A 20570-nucleotide genomic window follows, 5' to 3' on the forward strand; every position below is an offset into this window, starting at 1 on the left:
ATTATACTACAGCTACGCTACGGTAAACTGAAGTATTTGGCTAATGACCTTTGTAGCATCCCCAAGCCCCACAATCCTACTAGTCCAATATACCACACTTATCCCTCACCATATCTCTATCTGCCGGCATTGAATACAGTCGGTGTGATTCACACCGACTGTATTCAATGCCGGCAGATAGAGATATGGTGAGGGATAAGTGTGGTATATTGGACAAGTTCACTTCGACAATCAACGATATGCAGAAAAAAACTATATGTCATAGCTATGAATTTCAATTCACAGGCAAACTGGACAAATGAATAGGGGATACCCCTTAAAAACCTTATATCTTGCTACGTCTATGTGTAATATTTTTTTCTCTGAAAGACACAACTATAGGCATTCAAATGGTGAAAGAAAATCGAAAATCGGTTTGCTCATTATAAAGTTATGATTTTTTAAAGTTTTTGGGCATTTTTAAATGGCAGCCCCTCATTTCTGTTTTTCCACGCTACGACCCTGTTAAGTATTTTTCATTTGAAGATCTGCACTACAAGTGTCGATTTGTGAAACAAAATCGAAAATTGATTGCATAGCGGCACTGAAATAGTCTTTTATATATTTGGTAAACATTCCAAATAGAAGCCCCCCATTCTCTATTTGCCTTGCTACGACTATGTTTGATAATTTTCCCTGCAAGTCTGGTCTTGAATGTTTCCAGCGGTAAAATAAAATTATAACTTTTAGGGTAAAGGTATTCAATATCGACAGATAGAGATGGTGTGATTCACACCGACTGTATTCAATGCCGGCAGATAGAGATATGGTGAGGGATAAGTGTGGTATATTGGACTAGTAGGATTGTGGGGCTTGGGGATGCTACAAAGGTCATTAGCCAAATACTTCAGTTTACCGTAGCGTAGCTGTAGTATAATTAGTAATGCGTCCGTGTACAGAATGGAAATTGTGGGTTCAAGTCCCGCCGGCTACATAATCTTTTAGCACAATGGTACCACAATTACACTTAATTTGGCAAACATATCTCTATCTGTCGATATTGAATACCTTTACCCTAAAAGTAAAAATAGCTGACTGCAAAAGTCGAAAATAAAAAAGATAAAATTATAATGTTGTTGTCTGATGGCTGAGATATGAGCTCTGAACCATTGTAACGCTGTTTTTCCTGTGTTTGACCATCTTTGCTCAGCCCCTCACGGACCGTCTACCTTGCTACGACCATGTGTGTTATTTTTCTATAAGCGTTTGACCACAATGTTTTTGTTAGTGAAAAACTTTAGGCATTTGGACAAATATTTGTGAAGTTATGATTTTTTGAAAAGTCCGTGTAACGCTGTTTTGGGGTCACCGTCGTCTACGGGGGTTTTTTTTCTCACAGTAGCGTGACAGTTAAGCATTATAGCACAAAATTCACTGAGATTCAGTATGAATCCATCTAAATACTGAATGTTAGCAGTTCAAACTAATGATCCATAATATGGGTCACGAACTGATTGTTGGCCACAATTATGTGTCACTTCTAAAGGAAATATATTTCTGCCATTTAAAGCATTGGATTTGATAATTTCAGGCAATAGCACTAAGGATGGGCACACAAAATGGAGTGGGGTCCATTTACCTATCACATCCCTTCCGGGTCCATAAACAATGGAAGCGTAGGACTATATTGCGTGCCATCAACCCTATTTCCTCCGAAATCGTTTTCGAGAACGTCCCACCAAAGGGTTGAGGAAGGTCCGGTTAAACAAACTGCCATGGTTAGTTTTTGTGAAATAAAATCGTACAAATTCGTTGTTTTCCATAAGAATCTTATCGTGTTCAATACCATCACTTTCCGCACACCTAACTTATTTCAGAGAGATTGATAAAATGTATCAAAATATTTTCGATATCCTACAGAAGAAAAGAATATATAAATCTTTCAAAGATTGTATAAAAAATCCTTGTCGGCAAAAACTCGAACCAACATCATGATTCATTTAGTCATATACTACACTCATAACACGAAGAGGTCTTCCACTCTGTTCGGAGAACCACAAACATGACTTACATAATTCATAAAGCTGTTACGACAGTCAAAAGCATGCATCATTGTTTCGAAGCAACACGTAAGATCCACCATTCATACATGACCCATGAATGTTTTAGGTGATAAAAGAAAGAAGACAGAATGTGTTTTATAAACACTGTTTACGCATTAGAACGTGATTTACAATTTACAATTGCCAAAGGTATGTCTCCAAGGGGAGTTCACGTGACATAAATAAAAGCATGCTTGAAATTTAGTTTAGAAACTATGTCTATAAAAAGTGGCAAAATAAACGATATTGCATCAGTCACAGTCCTTCGTCCAGTCCAGTCTAGCACACGCTTTTTCAATTGGAGACGTCAGTAGTTATTTCAATGAAGGTCTTCGCTGGTCTGCTGATTGCAGCCATTGCGGCTTCCGCATCGGCTGTGTATTATCCACCATTGGCTCCCTCAGATGTTGAGGAGTCACATTTCGCCTACCAGCTGAAAAGCTTCCGCCAGGAATTGGATGAGTGTGCTGAATACCTGCAAGTTTCACCAGGATCCGTAGAAAACCTTGTGGCTTACAATTATGTTACGGATGATCCCAGCTTGAAGTGTTTGATCCGATGTGCCGGTATCAACGCAGGATGGTGGAGTGTTGGTGGAAACAACTCGGGACTGCAACCACCAGTTATCGAGAGCTACTTTGCCCCAGGTTGCGATGATACTTGTTACGTAAAGCGTACTCAAGACTGCGTTAGTGCCAATGTGGTCCCATGTCAAGATGATTGTTCGCAGGCTTATCAGGCATTCTTGTGCTACTACCATCAATATGGAAATCTCAAGAGTTCCGAAGAGTACATCCCACTGCCACAGCTTGATGCCGTACAAGCTGCTATTGATTGCATGCTGATCTTGCGCACACCCAAGGAATTGCTTGAACAATATGTTCAGGGAGTCTTCCCAGATGTACCAGAAACTCAATGTTTATACAGATGTCAATATCTGGCTGAAGGACTCTACGACGGAGTTACTTTCAACCTAACTCGAAACTACATTCGTGAATACGCCGTTCCTTCGCCTCAAATCAAGGATCCAGCCACCCAAGCATGTGTAGATAGTGCACTCTCCTCCTCAAGCTGCAATGAATGCGCTCGTTTCTGGGCAGGACGTGGCTGTTTGAAGAACTACGGCGTACCTAACCATTCAGGAAGCTACTTCCAAGTGGCCGCTGGGCTTGTTCTTAACCAGCGAACATGCCTCGACGAAGACTTGAACCCCCGTTACAACGCTGGAGGCCCAGCTCCGCCGCCACCTCCACCACCACCAGCACCTCCAGCACCAACCCCAGCTCCAGCACCAGCCCCTACTCCTGGTTGCATGTACAACTGCGGATCGTAAAAAATCGATCTCTAATGTATTTTATCATTGTTAAGTCCATAAAATGATAAAACAAAAATGGAAATAAACATATTTGATTGAGCAAAGCATATTTGTCTTCTAAATAAAAGCTGATACATATAAGAAATCACACAAACTTGTAATATAAGCTTAGGGTAAGGATTCAATTGTGCACCTTAGCTTGCAATTTGGCAATAAGATGTATAATATACAACGCATATTGTGGCCAAATATGAGCTCAATAGCTCTCAAAGGACCCCTCTTTCGAAGTAAACTAAAAGTACCGAATAGGATGCGTCTCTCTATTTCAGATAATTTATTTTGAGAAACGCATTCAAGTCCATAGGTACAATCATTTAAGAAGAATATACTGTTTTTAGACTTCCCAGAATGCTGCACAAAAAGTCACACTACAGCCGGTGGAACGTGCTCGGAGATCAGTGGCCGGGTTTGCATGTGCCTTTTGGCGCCGCCAGTCGTTTATGTTGCAACCGAGATAGGCGTACTTTGGTGTGGCATACCGATTGTGATGTTCAAAAATAAAACATTTAAAGTGGTCCAAGCAATTAGGGTTGTCGGCAATTTCTTTAATTTCTTCACGAATAATAATATTGTGTTTGTATTTTTTATCGTGGATTGAGCTTTTGTTAATAACTGGTAATAATTGTTTAACTAGATTAAAATGTACATACACTCCTGTGTTAAAGTTTGGGTTCACTTCATTGAAATCACAAAAGTATTTTATCCATATCTCTGTGATTACACGTCTGATTGAAACTTTCTATAGCGCATTCTAAAGGCAAGAATCAAGATGAAATATCAGAAGAAAAGAAAGCTATTATAGAGAGCCAAATTTACATAGAATAACATGTAGAGAGGCCCAGATAGCCGTAGCGGAAAACGTGCAGTTATTCAGCATGACCATGCTGCGAGTTATGGGTTCTAATCTCGCTGGTCGAGGATCTTTTCGATAAGGATTTTTTTCTCGACTTCCCAGGGAATAGATATCTTCGTACCCGTCACACGCAAAAATGGTCAATTAGCAAAAAAAGTAAGAGGTTGTTTCCCAGATACAAACGCCAAATTGACGTTGGATAACGTTAGCTTCTTCTATTTCCTGGCTTGAGACAGTCACGAACTCATGAAAGATTTCTACTGACAAAAACCTCAATTTTCATACTATTTGTTGCATGTCAATTCTGACCTATTATGGATATTGTGTGTTATTTGGTTGGTTCGGTTAACACTTCAACACCGATAGAATCGGTCGATGGAAGAAGGACCATGAGCGGTAACTCTTGCTCCACGCATGATCTTCTAAGATTGGTTGCTTTAGTGGATTCCGAGGCCAGTTTGAGGTTGAGGTACTTCTCCATGAAGTTCGCGAACTCCATGTTCTCCTCTTTGCTCCAATCGATGTTAAAGTTGCCAGTCACGATGATTGGCATGATCTCCTTTTGATACTCGAAGAAGTTTCGCACCATGAAGAACTTCTTCTGCTTCGTCGTGGCAAATCTGCGATTCCAGAGCTCCGACGTCATGGTCCTGCAGGAAGCGAGAGGCCTAACTGGTCGGTTTGTTTGAGGATATGTCAGCATCATACCGAAGGGCATCCAGCTGGCTCGTCGTATCCGTGGAGAACGCGCTCAAATTGAATTGCAGCACAATTTCAAATAAAACGGCCCTTTTCAGGGTCATAACAATGCATTCGACGTAAAAGTGTTACAACTAGAGACATTTAATCTATTACTATTAATTGATTAATTAATTTATTTACTTATCTTTCATTATTTCGGTTAAGACTAACTAACGGATAGAAATTGCAAACAAAATTCTACCTAGGTTCCTGTCACTCGGGTGCCGGCGGTAAGCACAATGAGAATTTTATTTCTTGGCACAGTGATTCTCGAAAAGCATTATTTAGCCATGATTAGTGATTGCATGCAAATGACTGACCAAAATTTGAATCAATCACATCCAATCATCAGTAGTGTCGCTCTTCGCAGTGGATAATTCTCATAACTCTTTCAAAATGAAATTATCGTCCTGAAAAGGACAGTTGGGGGTAGTCACCGTCGATCGAACTGTGTTTTCATTTCATTGTTAGACAGAAACACACCAAAAGATTACCGATGGACGCGTTCTTCACGAATTCGATGGGCTAGCAGGATGCCCATGGTCATGATGAGCGATTTCGCGGAACCCGCAGCTTTTAGCTTGGGAATAAACAGCAGCAGCGACGAACATGTAAAATTTATTCCGATAGGGTCCATCTCCGGTTGCTGGTGCGCACGTGGCTGATTGAAGTTAGGCTGGCTGACGAAAGTGTATAAAATATCGCTCAATGATATCTGTGCCCATCTCAGCTAAAAAGCAGGCTCTGTCCCAGTGAGGACGTCATGCCAAGAAGAAGAAAAAGAAGAAATGTTCGATCCCCATCGGAGCACGTGGTTTCTTTTCGTAGTTTCAATTTCAATTTGCATATTTGACACGTGTGTCGGCGTGTACATGTAAACTTCAAAACGTCAAAACCTTATAACAGCAAGAAAAATTGTGCTTTTCTATGCAAAATAAGACATACCTCGATATTTCCTAATTTTTCAATAGTTTAGTCATGAAAATCAATAGTTTTCAATATTGGAGTAGATTCGTAGAAACATTTCCAATCGATTGGTGCAAGAATCTTGGAAATCTATCCGGGCGTTAGTAAGTTATTAACAGTTAAAATCTAACCACTTTTCGTGACGCGAGCGATTTTTCGTTTTTCGAAATTGTACCCCAGTATGTTGCCGTAAGACGTTATCCAACGTCAAAAAGTTCTGTGGTCATTGGGGCAGTTCATAATTTAAAAATGTTTGAAAATCCAATCTCCCATATCTTCCTTACCATCCTTACCATAAAAATAGTGTTCTGTAAAATTTTCAGCTTTCTAGGTAGTGATTTAAAGGTGACCCAAAGACGATATAGGTTTATATGGAAATTACTATGGAGAAATTTTGAAAAATGTTACAAACTCGTTAGAATTGTAATGTAAGTACATACTTATCATCCCATAGCAAAAACTCATTCTTCAAATCTTAATGAAGGATGTTGCTGAAGAACAAATCCACTATGAGCTAATTTTGTTTGGAATTTCTGAAGATGTTTGCAGGGCTATAATCCCATATGTAGCTAAATAATAGCAAACTAACTTAATAATATCTCTTCTCTTATCCGTCGGATTGAATTGCGCTCTTCAGCAAACTTCTTCATTATGAATTGAAAAATGAGTTTTCACTTTGGGTTGTTAAGTTTACATAAGACTTACATTCCATTACTAACGTGCTTGGAACATTTCTCAAAATTTCTCCATAGTAATTTCCATATAAACCTACATTGTCTTTGGACCACATTTAAATCACCACCTAGAAAGCTGGAAATTTCACAGAACACTATTTTTATGGTTAGGATGGTAATGAAGATATGGGAGATTGGAATTTTAAACATTTGAAAATTTTGAACTGCCCTACTGCTCATAGGAACATGAGAAACAGGCTCAGTCCCATTTGGGATGTTACGCCAGAAAGAAGAAGAAGAACACGTTAAGATGTTTGAAAACCGTATCATCTTAAATTTGAACGTAGTCTTATAATAATATTGAATATGAAACCAATATATGAATCAAACAAGCATGATCACATACTATCATAAATTTAAGGTATTGAATGTGTTTTGCCTAATAATTGAACTAATCAATAACGCAAGTAGGTCTTTCTGTACAAGTTAGATATTTTAAGGTGTTCACGAAGCCTTCACACATTTTAGAGGTAGTTCCTCGAATTCTGTATGTTAAATCATATTTTTATTGCACGACTTTCAATTAATTCTCTTGCCTCTTGGAACTCGCTTGGGCTCAACATATAATATTTCTCCTATTCGCTGGTTGTCTTCCACGCTATTCTGCACACCGTCTATTGTTGCTCTTATCAATCTTGTGAGCTTCCCAGGACAGCTTACTCATTTACAATTTTCCATAGCTCTTTGCAGTCGATGCAATCATAAGCCGATTTAAAATCTATAAACAAGTGATGCGTTATGACTTGATATTCACGGCATTTCTGGATGATTTGTTGTACAAAAATATTTGGTCCGTCGTCAAGCTGCCTTTGATGAAACCAGCTTGATAACTTCCCACACACTAATTTGTTATTGGTGATAGACGACGAAAGATAATCTTTGTAGATGGCATTCAGGATAGTGATCGCACGATAGTTTTCACATTCCAATGGCTTTCATTTCTCCGGTAGCTGCTCCATATCCCAGATTCTGACAATCAGCTGGTGCAGACAGACGGCTAACCTCTCCGGGCCCAGATTGATCAAGAGTGGAGGGCGGCTGTCAAATGGGAGTAAAATTGGAAAGCCGCCAACCTAAGTCCAGAACCAGTTTTAAGGCGGAAAAGTGAAAATCATTATTCGCCAAATTACAGATAATAAATGCGCTTGAAGAATATTGTTTGCAAGCTGTAATTTGCTACGTGCTGCTGCAGTGCGCTGTTGGCAATTCAATCAGCAAACTCTACTGCATTCTCAAAATGGGTATTTTCGAGAAAATTTATTACGCCTCTACCATTGTTTGTTGATTATTTTGTATGGTTGTTTACATTTCAGAACCAGCGACACGTTGGCGTAACAATGAAGAGCCGCGATTTGTGAGTTTGATAATTTCAGCTCCCTCCTTACCAGCCGCCTTGTTGTTCTTGAGCTGGTTGACGGCATCCTTAACCTCCCTCAATATGGGAGCATACTAGTAATAAAATGGTGCTTATGTTGAGCTGTTCGGTAATCCAATCCGCATGGTTATTAAATTAATTAACTCATTACGCGTGGTAACTAAACTTGTAACCAACTCAGTTATTGGATACTAATACTAGTTTCCTTCATTCGCCGTGCTCCTCCGCTGTCATGGACCTTTGCGCCTGTATTCTCCATGCCATACAGGTGTTTGTCGTAGTGTTACTTCCACCTTTCGATCACTTCACGTTTGTCCATCGAGTTCATTGTTTGTTAGTTGGCTCGCCCTTTTCCGGTAACGCTTCCTCGAAATGCTGCGCGTATGTGGCGGCAACATTCAATTTTGTCAGTCGTGCAAGGTTATACCGAGGCGGGCGTCGATACCGTACATTGTTGATGACGTATAGTTTTCGGCGATAATTCATCAAATCTATTTTACCAATTGTTTCTTGCGAAGTGATTTTAGACTGTACCATTGGAGCTTGTTGTCCATAGTCTAGTGTTAACCTTCCAATCGTTGAGCAGTTTGCCATCGTCAGAACCATCACGCTGACGCTGTGTACGACAAGCGAGGTTTTCCACCACTGTTGTACAAAATACAACAATACAACTACTGAATCGCTAAATAATTGCAGCCGATGTCAGTGCATTTTAATGATTTTTATTCTGAAACATTCAGAACCAGGTATCGGCACTAAATTTAAAAAAAATGCTAATACTTCCGTCACTCCACCTAAAAATTCTTCTGTCATTCAAATCAGGTGTTTTATTCAATTGCATATCAGATGTCCCTTCTCTCCGTTCATTACCTGTCACGGATCATGAAATCTTATCAAAGCATCTCAATCTGAACATCGTTCCACAACGGATGGACGAGAAAACGAAAACATCAACCATGACACCCACTCACCTCACACTGTAAAGTGTCGTTTTTTAGTCGGTCTTTGCTTGTTTGGCAGCATTCACAGCATCATAAAATATGGAGTGATCTCAATCTCACACTTGTGATTTTTTTTTTGCTTTTCTTCGCAGATATCTTCACATGCTGTTCGGATGTGCACGGATCATGTAAAGCGGCGTGTGAGAGCGTAAGTATTCGGAGAACCGAGAGGGATGTTTAATTGCAATTTTCATATGATATTTGTATCAAATCTATTGCTATAATATTTTTGGCTTACGACTTTAGATGATAACAATTACTGGGGTTACTATTCAAAAAGTGAATAAGGCAATAGTACCGATTATGGTCTGTTTACTAACTTGGAATCAAATTTAAATATTGCCTCAAACAGCTTTGATACTTACACCAGAATCATTTGGATAATATTGTTATTAGCATCATTTCAAGCCTTACATTTATTTCATATGCCTAGGTAACATAGTAGTTAGTATTATTATTCATCTTTATTTAAGTGGCTTTTCATCCATGGCGAGTTCACCCTTTGTCTAGGTTCTCCGTATTAATCAACATAAAATTATTAAATTATTAAAACTAGTTTCAGTTACTAAAAAATATATGAACAAAATTTTCCATTATTATCATATTTCAGCTTTGGTAGCATAAATCTCAGTTAAAATATAAAACTTTGCAGAATAAAGGAATTGCTTCAACTTCTTGAGTTTTTAATTTTTGATTAGAATAATCGCACACTAAGGCAAGTTGGACGGGGATAAGATGAAGTTTTCAACATGATGGCAGTAAATTCTAGCTGATTTTCTTTTCTAAAAGTTTGTTTTATATGTCACCTAATGTTTCGGTAGGTTTTTTTTTTCATTATTATAAAATTTCACTGAAATTTCTTGCTCTTCTGGTATTTTTTTCCTTTTCTCAGGAAAATATGCCAAATAAAAATATTTGTTAAATATTTCAACCAAGAAAAATAAGCTACTTTTTGTAAATTTCTTGATAAGAATAAAAAAATACAGCAAGAGGAAAAACATCAATTTTCTTGAATTTTAAAATAGTAGTTCTCATTATTTTTTTCCATTTATTTAGTTAACATCTGAACAGATAAAACTGAATCAACAATTTCACGCCACAACACTCGGTTCGTGGCCGCATCTCTCCATCCTCGGTTCTACCCCACGCTCACCAAATCGATACGCACTAGATCCGCCCACCTAGCTCGCTGTGCTCCACGCCTTCTTGTACCAACCGGATCCTACACGAACACCGTCTTTGCAGGGTTGCTGTCCGGCATTCTTGCAACATGCCCTAACCATCGTACCCTTCCAGCTTCGGCCACCTTCTGGATTCTGGGTTCACCGTAGAGTTCTTTTTTGACCGCAGCTTCTTGTGGAGGCCACTGACTTCCACTGATGATGTGCCTCCGTATTTCACGGCTAACGTTATTGTCAGCCGTCAGCAAGGATCCAATGTAGACAAAATCGTCCACCACCTCGAACGTATCCCCTGTCGCGCTCGGCCTCACCTGTACTTTGTCTTGGTCGCATTCACCACCAGTCCAACTTTTGCTGCCTCGCGTTTCAGGCGGGTGTGTAGTTCTGCCACCTTTTCAAATGTTCGGCTGACAATGTCCATATCATCCGCGAAGCAAACAAATTGACTGGATCTCGTAAAAATCGTACCCCGACTGTTAAGACCGGTTCTTCGTATAACACCTTCTAGCGCAATATTGAACAACAGGTAAGAAAGTCCATGACCTTGTCGTAGTCCCCGGCGGGATCCAAATGAACTGGAGTGGTCGCCTGAAACCTTCACACAATTTTGCACACCTTCCATCGTCGCTCTTATTAGTCTCGCGAGCTTCCCGGGAAAGCTGTTCTCGTCCAAGATTTTCCATAGCTCTATGCGGTCGATACTGTCGTATGCCGCCTTGAAATCGATGAAAAGGTGATGCGTTGGGACCTGGTATTTACGACATTTTTGGAGGATTTGCCGTATAGTAAAGTTCTGGTCCGTTGTCGATCGGCCGTCAACAAAGCCGGCCTGATAACTTTCTTGTAAATGGGGCATATTACCCCTTCCGTCCACTCCTCCGGTAGCTGTTCTGTTTCCCAAATTATGCTTATCAGCCGATGCAGACAAATGGCCAGCCTCTCCGGGCCCATCTTTATGAGTTCAGCTCCGATACCATCCTTACCAGCAGCTTTATTGTTCTTGAACTGGTGAATAGCATCCTTTACCTCCCTCAAAGTGGGGGCTGGTTGGTCATCGTCCGCAGTACTGACGAAGGCATTTCCTCCGTTGTCCCGTCCTTCATTGCCTGTGCTCTCAGCGTCATTCAGGTGCTCGTCGGAGTGCTGCTTCCACTTTTCGATCACCTCACGCTCGTCCGTCAAAATGTTCCCATCCTTATCCCTGCACATCTCTGCTCGCGGCACGAAGCCGTTGCGGGATGCGTTGAGCTGCTGATAGAACTTACGTGTTTTTTGAGACCGACACAGCTGTTCCATCTCCTCGCACTCCGTCTCCTCCAGGCGGCTTTTTTTTTCCCGAAAGAGGCGGGTCTGCTGTTGCCGTTTCTGTCTATAACGCTCCACGTTCTTCCGGGTCCCTTGCTGCAGCATGACCACCCGCGCTGCATTCTTCTCCTCCAGAATCTGCCTACATTCTTCGTTGCACTAATCGTTCCGTCGACTCCGTCCCACGTACCCAACGTTGCTCTCAGCTGCATTGTTGATGGCTGCTGTTTTGGACTGAGAGTTTTGGGCGCAGTTTAACCATCACCAGATAATGGTCAGAGTCGATGTTAGCTCGACGATAGGTCCTGACGTCGATAATGTCGGAGAAGTGCCATCCATCAATCAGAACGTGGTCGATTTGTGATTCTGTCTGCTGTGGTGATCTTCAGGTGTATCGGTATGGAAGGCTGTGCTGGAAGTAGGTGCTACGAATGGCCATATTCTTGGAGGCGGCAAAATCAATCAGTCGTAAGCCGTTTTCGTTCGTCAGCCGATGGGCGCTGTACTTTCCAATAGTCGGTCTGAGCTCCTCCTCCTGGCCAACCTGAGCGTTTAGATCTCCTATGATGATTTTGACGTCATGGCTTGGGCAGCTGTCGTACTCGCGTTCGAGCGGCGCGTATAAAGGGTCTTTATCATCATCAGTACTTCCGGGCTGTGCACGTTTATTATGCTGCAGTTGAAGAACCGGCCTTTGAGCCTCAACTATCACATTCTCTCATTGATCGGCCACCACCCGATCACGCGCCTCTGCATATCACCCATCACTATAAAAGCTGTTCGTGTATGTTGCCGCAGCTCTGGTAGATGGTATGGTTACCTCTAAATGTTCACACCATTGATCCCTTCCAACTCACTTCCTGCAACGCTACGATGCCGAATCCACGGTCCTTCAGCACGTCGGCGAGTATGCGTGTGCTCCCGATGAAGTTGAGAGATTTAAAGTTCCACGTACCGAGCTTCCAATCGCTAGTCCCTTTACGTCGCTGTGATCATCGCCGATTGTCCCGTTTCGTATTCTCTCGTTGATTATGCGTCGCTTGATTTTTTACGGCTGGCTTGCAGGGCCTGACACCAACCCCCTAGAATTTCGGAGGACAATCCCCCTAAATGTTCGGAGGACCATAGTGCGCATTTTAGCTTAGAGTCTTCTCTGACAATCGGACGATGATCAGCCGCCCCTGACATGGGGAACAAACGCTGTTGTGAGCCGCTCCTAACATGGAGTACAGACGCTCAAGGTTTGCAGAAGCAAAAGCAAAAGCAAACCCCCCTTCCCTGTCAGCATACGACCAAAATTTCCACCGGGGGTTGGTTACCCGATCTTCCCCAAGGTAACTCGTATTCCGGCCAGTACCACGAGAAGGTAGGGATAGGAGTTGCTTGGCAGGAGGCTAAGGACTACACAGAGGGGTCTATTTTATTTCTTCAGCTACGCGAGGTACCAATGGTACACCTTGCCCAGCCATTAACCAACCAATATTGTAAGTACCGTAAAACGGGGTAACTTTGATAGTTTTTTCGAAGAAAACTTGAATATTTTTGCATGCTGTTTCAAAGATTTACAATTTATATTTTTAAAACAAGTACTGGCATCCTAGCTATCGATTACAGTCGATAAATTGGCAAAAGATTAATTTTGAATGGATATATGATTTTTCATATAATCGAAAGTTGGTTTTCTGTTTTGGGGTAACTTTGATAATGGAGTATGATTCGAACAAAATTGAATGAACATCGAACATTTGTAGGGCATTGTATACCTCTAGGCGTTTAACGTTATATGGAAATTTCTGACTTAGATTACAAAAATAGTCCCAGTTTGTGAATATGCTTTTCGCTAAGAGATTTGAGACCGTATTCAAGTTCTATGATAACTAGGCTATCAAAGATAAGTGGCCAACTATTCAAAACTACATCAAATAGTGATCGTAGAACAGATTGTTTGTAAGCGTTTTAAAAATGCTAAAATTGTGTAATTTTTTTAAATTCGTATAAAAAGCCTAAAATGTTCTTGATTCAAATGAAAACCACTCTTACATGAAGTGTCATACTAATATTCTTTAGTTTTGCATTCGTTTTGCTTAACTGATTAACAGAAATTATGATATTTCATTTAGTATGCAGTGGGTTACGCACTATCAAAGTTACCCGCATTATCAAAGTTACCCCGTTTTACGGTACCCACTTCTTAAAAATCCCAAAACCTTCTTCGAAATCATGAGTGACTTTTTTAAATTTGTATAGCGTGGTAAACTTACGCGTGGTATTCACCACCCTAAAGAAACCCTGTTTTTTTAATCAATATTCAATGTAAAGAGTTTTGAATACTATCAATATGTTAAACAACACCTTGCAATCCATGTTTAGCAGGAAAGTGTAAGAACTTATCAGAAAACATTTGTGTGTCGCCACCTACATTGAATTTTTAATGTAAGTTAGGAAGTTGGAGTTAGGAACACCATGGTGAAAAATAATGCGAAGACGCTAAATTTTGAAGGAAAACGATTATCTCAATTATAATACTGGAAAAAATAAAGTAGGCATTAATAACACTCCGATTAACATGAAATTCACCATAACCACAACTTGAAACAAACAAAAAATCACAACTAAAATTTTGCAGCTTTTTCAGATTTTGAGTTTTAAATTATTATAGAGCAATATGCTCTTCCCAAAAATTAATCAAATTGTTGAGCTATACATGTTTATTGAATAACACTTTTCAGTAAAGTTGATTGTTTCCAAAATATTTCCATATTCAATTTATGCCTTTGTAAAAAATGTGAAGATTTGCAAAATCTAAAAAATTGTGTTTGAAATTTGTTAAATTTTATGCTGAGTAAATTCCATGTCATTTCTGAGCTGCGGTGAAAATTTCAGGTTGATCGAAACTCTAGAAGCCGCGATCCAGAGCTCTAAACCACTCCAAAAAGCCAATACGTACTTTATTCTGCCAGTTGTTTCAGTGTACCCTTGGTAGACAGTCTGATATAGTCGCACTTGGCCTTTTTGCTATAAATCGTTGGAAAATATTTTTTGATGTGTAGGTCAGGAGTATTATCTAAGTACTATTAATTCGCAGCTCGATAAAGGCTCTCCCAAATCAAAGCGCTTTTGTACGGCGACAGCGACAAGCAATCGCAATTATTTCATAGTTCGCTGCATGCGTTTGATGAGCGTGTCTAAGTCATAGCGACGCGATTTCGCAGCGATTTTCGTCGTGATAGTCTAAATCAGGCCTGCCCAACCTTTTTGAACCGCGGGCCAAATCTCAGAATTTAAATTGCGCGGCGAGCTAAAGCTTTTCCAAAATGTTTGTTAAAACTTATAAGAAAAACAAAATTATTTGGAAAAAATAAGAAGATAGCATGCTACTGAGAATTCAGTAATAATTCCTCGAAGTATTCCGTAATGATTGTGCTAATGATTTGTACTCAGAACGTGCCACTTGAGCCGCTCTTCTGTGTTGAATATTTTGTCAGAATTTAGTTCAGTTTAGTTCGTTGAAAACCCTGCTCTAAATTTTATTTTAGAATCTGTCAAAGAAGTTATAAGAATCCAACTCAAAATTTCGTCACAACCCAATATTATTTGGAAATTCTGCCGAGGGAAATGTGAGAATTCTGCGTGACGTTTTTCGAAAATACAACGCAGGATTCTGTAAGATTTTTTCTAAAATTATTCTAAGTATAAAAAAGTATGATTTTTCATTATAAATCTCTAATTGATTTTTGCAAACTAGATATATATGTAAAATTATTATAACACTTATCATCTTTTCAACATTTCAAATTGGATCATTTTGAATCACTCATATAATGAAGTATATTTAGAAGAATTGAAAACTAACGTAATGAAGCTTGAAATTAAAGAGAAAGTTTTAATAATGATCATTAGTATGTAGAAAAGACAATGGGCCAGCTATGAGAAGAGCCTTCAAGCTCTTCGCGGGCCGCACAAAATGACGTCGCGGGCCGGATATGGCCCGCGGGCCGTACGTTGGGCAGCCCTGGGGTTCTACTTAAGAGTACTTGCAGCGACACAACAAAGAAATACCTGTCGCTGTCGCTGAAAAAACTGCGTTGCTTTGGGGAAGCATTCATGTTAAAAAAAAATTGAGCGAAATAAATAGTGACGATTAACCAGTTAACGCCCAGCGTTCTATTTTGAGGACAGATGCGCCGAATGCTCTATGTTCTTCGAGGACAATGATTGGCGCAAATAAAAATGAGAATTTTAAAGAAAAATATAACAGTTTTGTAAAACTGTGAATCTGTTTATAATAACATTCTCTTAGTCTTTCAGTCTTCGGTAAAGTTATAGAGCATACTATTTTTATTTGTAATATATGTTTCAGTGATTTTCAAAAACTAAAATCTCAAAAATAGTAAACTATAATACTAGCTAGATAAATTTAACTGAAATGATCAATGTTGCAAAACGATATTATGTGTTCCTTAGTCTCTAAATTAAGTATGTTTAGTTGCGCAAACTGGAAGCTAAGCGTGATATTTTGTAGCATTTACTCCATTTACTGTCCTTATGCCCAGTCAACCTCGGGAGATTCACTACCTACCTACACTTAGATGCGACGAGCTGATGAATGTGCCGCCTAATCGGTGTCTAATTCGATACATCCGATGTTATAGCTAGCTATACGACATGTCTTCCGTGTTTTCTTAAATTAAGCGTGACACATGATTAAGTTAACCATATTAAATTAATTCAATCGTAATGACTTGATGTCCCTTCTGGTCGAGCCACAAATGTGTGCACCAAACGGTCGTTGATCTTTTCAGAAAAGTTTCAAATTAAAAAAAATTGAATGCGCTTAAAATGCAAACGATTCGTACTTATGCAGCAGACTTGTCACCTCTGCGAGGCAGGAAGAAGACATGTAATAAATTATAACCGTTGACAAACAAAAACGAAGCATGTGATTTCATATTCCGGCACCAAAACGTGATCCACAGAAGCAAACAAGAAGGGCATATGCCAGCAAAGTATTGAAAACAAACAAGATGCATGCGTAGACGAAACTTTTGGTCGTATAAATCATAAAAGATGATAGAAACGACAACGAAATGCGTCATTCATGGTATTTTAGAGCTAATCCATATTGCTACGGATTCTTTGAATCAGTCAGCAAGAGGAAACAAGCGAAAAGTAACAATGCATGAATTCATTAATATGCACGACGCACAAATCCTATCCCAACCGAACGGAAGGCATCGATGATTGAGTCGTCAGTCCAGTGGAGGAAACAACAACAATTAAATATGATCAGTTTCGTCGCGGGCCAAAAGTCATCAATCACAATTGATCAATTCTTGGAAGCAGTAGCTATAATTTCGTGAATGAACAAAGACCGTATGATTTTTTAATATTATCCAATTGTACCATCATCATGCATGGGCGTAGCCAGGATTTCCATAAAGAGGGGATGCTAATTTTCCTTAAATGTCGTTTCCCCAAACGTCCGTTTTCTGAATGTCAGTTCCCCGAAAAGCCAATTTCATCGAAAAGTTTTGGTACTCATTATTGTCATAACTATACATTTCTAGGTGGTGAACGAACTAGCCATACGATATGCACTGTTCTTTATTTAAGTTTTACCTTGTTCGACATGTTTGGCAATATGTGTTTAATGAAGAATAACCGAATATCTCCTTCTTTTGATTGCTTATCTTTTTTTCTGGTTCACGAGTTGCACAGTTAAGGGGGAGTGGTGTTGGAACGAGCGTCCCCAAAGGTTCTTTCTTAAATTAATAATCGAAAATCAACAACAAAAAGGAATAATAGCTGAGAACATACTTTTTCTGAAATTTGCACATTAAATTTGCAATATTACATTTTTGTATTGAGAATGAGACATTCAACTAAATCGACTTAGTTCATTCGCCTTAAAACAATATTGCATTTGATTTGACAATATGTCTGGTTTTGCAGTTGATGTGTGTTTGATTTTTTGCACATGTGAGATTATTTGGTTAATATTATGAACCAATGCATGAATTCACTCTTAGCGTTAGACCGGGCCGCGTTATTTACGTACGTGACCTTGGAAAAAGTGAATTTGGCTGCGCTCAAAATAGTGAACTGGTGCATTAGGATACTAATTCAAATTGATTTTCATCTGGTTCTTCTTCTTCTTATTAGCATTACGTCCTCACTGGGTGTCGAATTCTTTCAAAATAAATAAGCTATTTTTTTCAATGGCAACGACTGCCGTTTTTTTCTATTTTCTAGTTTATTTATTTTGAAAGAATACGACACTGGGCAGGACTGGTGGTAGGTCATTTGGCATAAAGTCGTTTGGCATAAAACCGTTTGGCATAAGGTCGTTTGGCATAATGGTCGTTTGACATAATGGTCGTTTGGCATAATGAGTCTGAAACCAATAATTTTTCTCAATTTTTCGTTTTACGTTTCTACTGAATCTTTCTGATGACATCAGGCATGTTTTGGAGTCAATTGATACAAAATGACACTTTATTCAACAATCATTCGCTCTTGAATTAATTTAAGCATACCCGAGGAGGAGAGAATAACTCGCCAATAACTTATGCATACCGTATTTTGGTATCATACCACAATAAGGTATTGTTCAGTTATCAATACCTCATTTTAGTATTATAATGGTATTTGAAAAACATGTTTAAAACAATTAAAAATACTTCATTTTTGTATTCGACAGCTATTGAGGACTGCTACTAGTATTGAAAAATTTCACTTTTATATGAAAATCCATCAAGTATTATTTAGGTATTACAATACCTGATCTAATTATCAGCTTGGTATTTGTAGAATATGCAGAAGGTATTATTTGAGGTATTTTACCTCTTATGCAGGGCTCATTCATACCTCAATCAGGTTGTAAGTATTGGAAATTATCTGGTATGGAATACCTCAATTTGGTATTCAGTAGTTATTTTCTTCTGCTCGGGTATTAGGAAAGTTATTGCAAATAGTATTTTATTATGTATCCAGAAATTACCCTTCTTTCAAATATTAATTCTTCTTTTGAGTTTCGCTGTTGGAACAACTTTTTGCACTGAAGATTTTAATATTTTTAGCACAAATTTACCCTTCTTTCATTCTTCTTTTATTTTTTCTAAATATGATGTAACCATAATTATGGGTATGAGAACGATTTAAAATTTCAATAAATTTCTCCTTCTTTTATGAATAGGCTTTTTTTACGTATTTTTTTTATTTCCAACTGACGGGGGCGGTAATCGATAACATTGATCTGCTCAAATTATCAGCGAAAACAAAAATCGATTACTGCAGTTACTTCGATGGGTTTCCCCGAATGTCGCACAGTGCTTCGAACGTATGGCACTTGGGGACAAAAGTCAGAACTGGATGTTTTATGTGGTTTTGCCCTACGAAGTTGAGGAGAAAGTCGTTATACACAAAAAATCTTATTATTGGCATGAATGACACATATTATATCAGTAATGGTATAAGTGGCTTATACGCCACGTTTTACATTTGACACCATAAAACAGTGCTCGATTTTGAATAAATGTTTAGAATAAAAACGCATGAAAAAGTACTTGAGTCGTTTGCATAAACGATGTATGTGATATGCGTAAATATAAAAGTGTCTCAATAACCAAATTTTTATAAACATATTAAGGCACGGATTATTCCAACGACTAAAATCGAACCCAATAAAAAAAGTTATTTAAAATTTATTTTTATTAGCAATACAATTCATTTACCAGCTATTAGTTATCCAAAAACATATCAATCGAATCATTATCTTCTTTTCTACAAAGAAAGTTGAAATGTCGTGGGTTTCTGTTTGATGATTATTAGAAACAATTTGATACATAGGCTACGAACGCGAGCTCTTCAGGTTCATTATTGTTGATATGGTATATATAGGTTTTTCATGAACATTCATTGAACGGTATTAAAGGCCTTCCCATGCCAGCCTTTACAGCCGAATTGGAAAACTCTGCATCGTCAATTTTCTGTTTGCGCGGAAGCAAAACTGGCTTTGCTAATCAGTCGGAGTTTTGTTTCACAAAAAAATCGTATGATCTTATATATTTAGCCCATTTTTGGTGTATTTTGCAGCAATAAAATTTGCTAAACGTGTTTAGCTTGTTTTCAAATATCTGGGAGAAAGAATCAGTGCTATAACAAACGTACATGAAATCCACAACATGATTTTTTCGACTACGTGGATTGGCAGAATACCATTGCTTGAAACAATCTTTATTGATGATTGTGGCAGCATAACCTAAAAATCATAAAATGACATACAATCGGCAAACATATGCAGCTGGAATCACTTTCAGAATTTGAAAAATACTTTAAATTTTATTTTAAAGTGGATTTCAAAAAGGTACTTTGAGGTACTTTTTTGTATGGGCTAGAAGAAGATAGGAGTTTTAATTCTGTATTAAAGAGCTTATTGTTCAGAAGCATCTTTTTCTACAATTTTTAAAATATATCACAGAAAATTAAACGAAATGACTCCTACTTACTAGTTTCAACACGATCCTTAACGGCTTTCACTTTGAAAATGTGATTAGTATGGGAATAAAGCGAATTAAAAAGGGATTTGATTGACACAAAAACAATTAATTATAAACTGACACTTATATTGAGCTGTTCGGTAATCCAATCCGCATGGTTATTAAATTAATTAACTCATTACGCGTGGTAAAGATGGACAAATTATGGGTGAAATTATGAAAAAAATCCACGTGCTCGGCTGGGACTTGAACCCAGGACTCTTGTATGCTAGACGAGCGCTTTACCAACTAAGCTACCGAGCCACTTGGTGACCTAATAACTGAGTTGGTTACAAGTTTAGAATTCAAATCCCTACAGACCACGCGGACCCCTTTCATAATCAATATCCATCCATCTCATGTTCCTACACACGCGGAGCGAGCGAGTGCGATTTATTTAGTGTTGAAACTGTTTGCCTAT

The 20570-nt window shown here is 38.7% G+C and overlaps 1 protein-coding gene across 7 annotated transcripts in view; it reads left to right on the forward strand.

Moving 5' to 3' along the window:
* The window catches only part of LOC5567935 (reversion-inducing cysteine-rich protein with Kazal motifs), a 108718-nt gene that overhangs the window by 60781 nt on the left and 27367 nt on the right, over positions 1-20570 (forward strand). For all 7 annotated transcript variants that reach the window (XM_021855089.1, XM_021855084.1, XM_021855087.1 and 4 more), the window contains one exon: positions 9219-9274. In XM_021855089.1, the coding sequence (XP_021710781.1) occupies positions 9219-9274 (56 nt within the window). The remainder of the gene's footprint in view (positions 1-9218; positions 9275-20570) is intronic.

Source organism: Aedes aegypti, chromosome 3 (genome assembly GCF_002204515.2).
Source record: "Aedes aegypti strain LVP_AGWG chromosome 3, AaegL5.0 Primary Assembly, whole genome shotgun sequence".
NCBI lineage: Eukaryota > Metazoa > Arthropoda > Insecta > Diptera > Culicidae > Aedes > Aedes aegypti.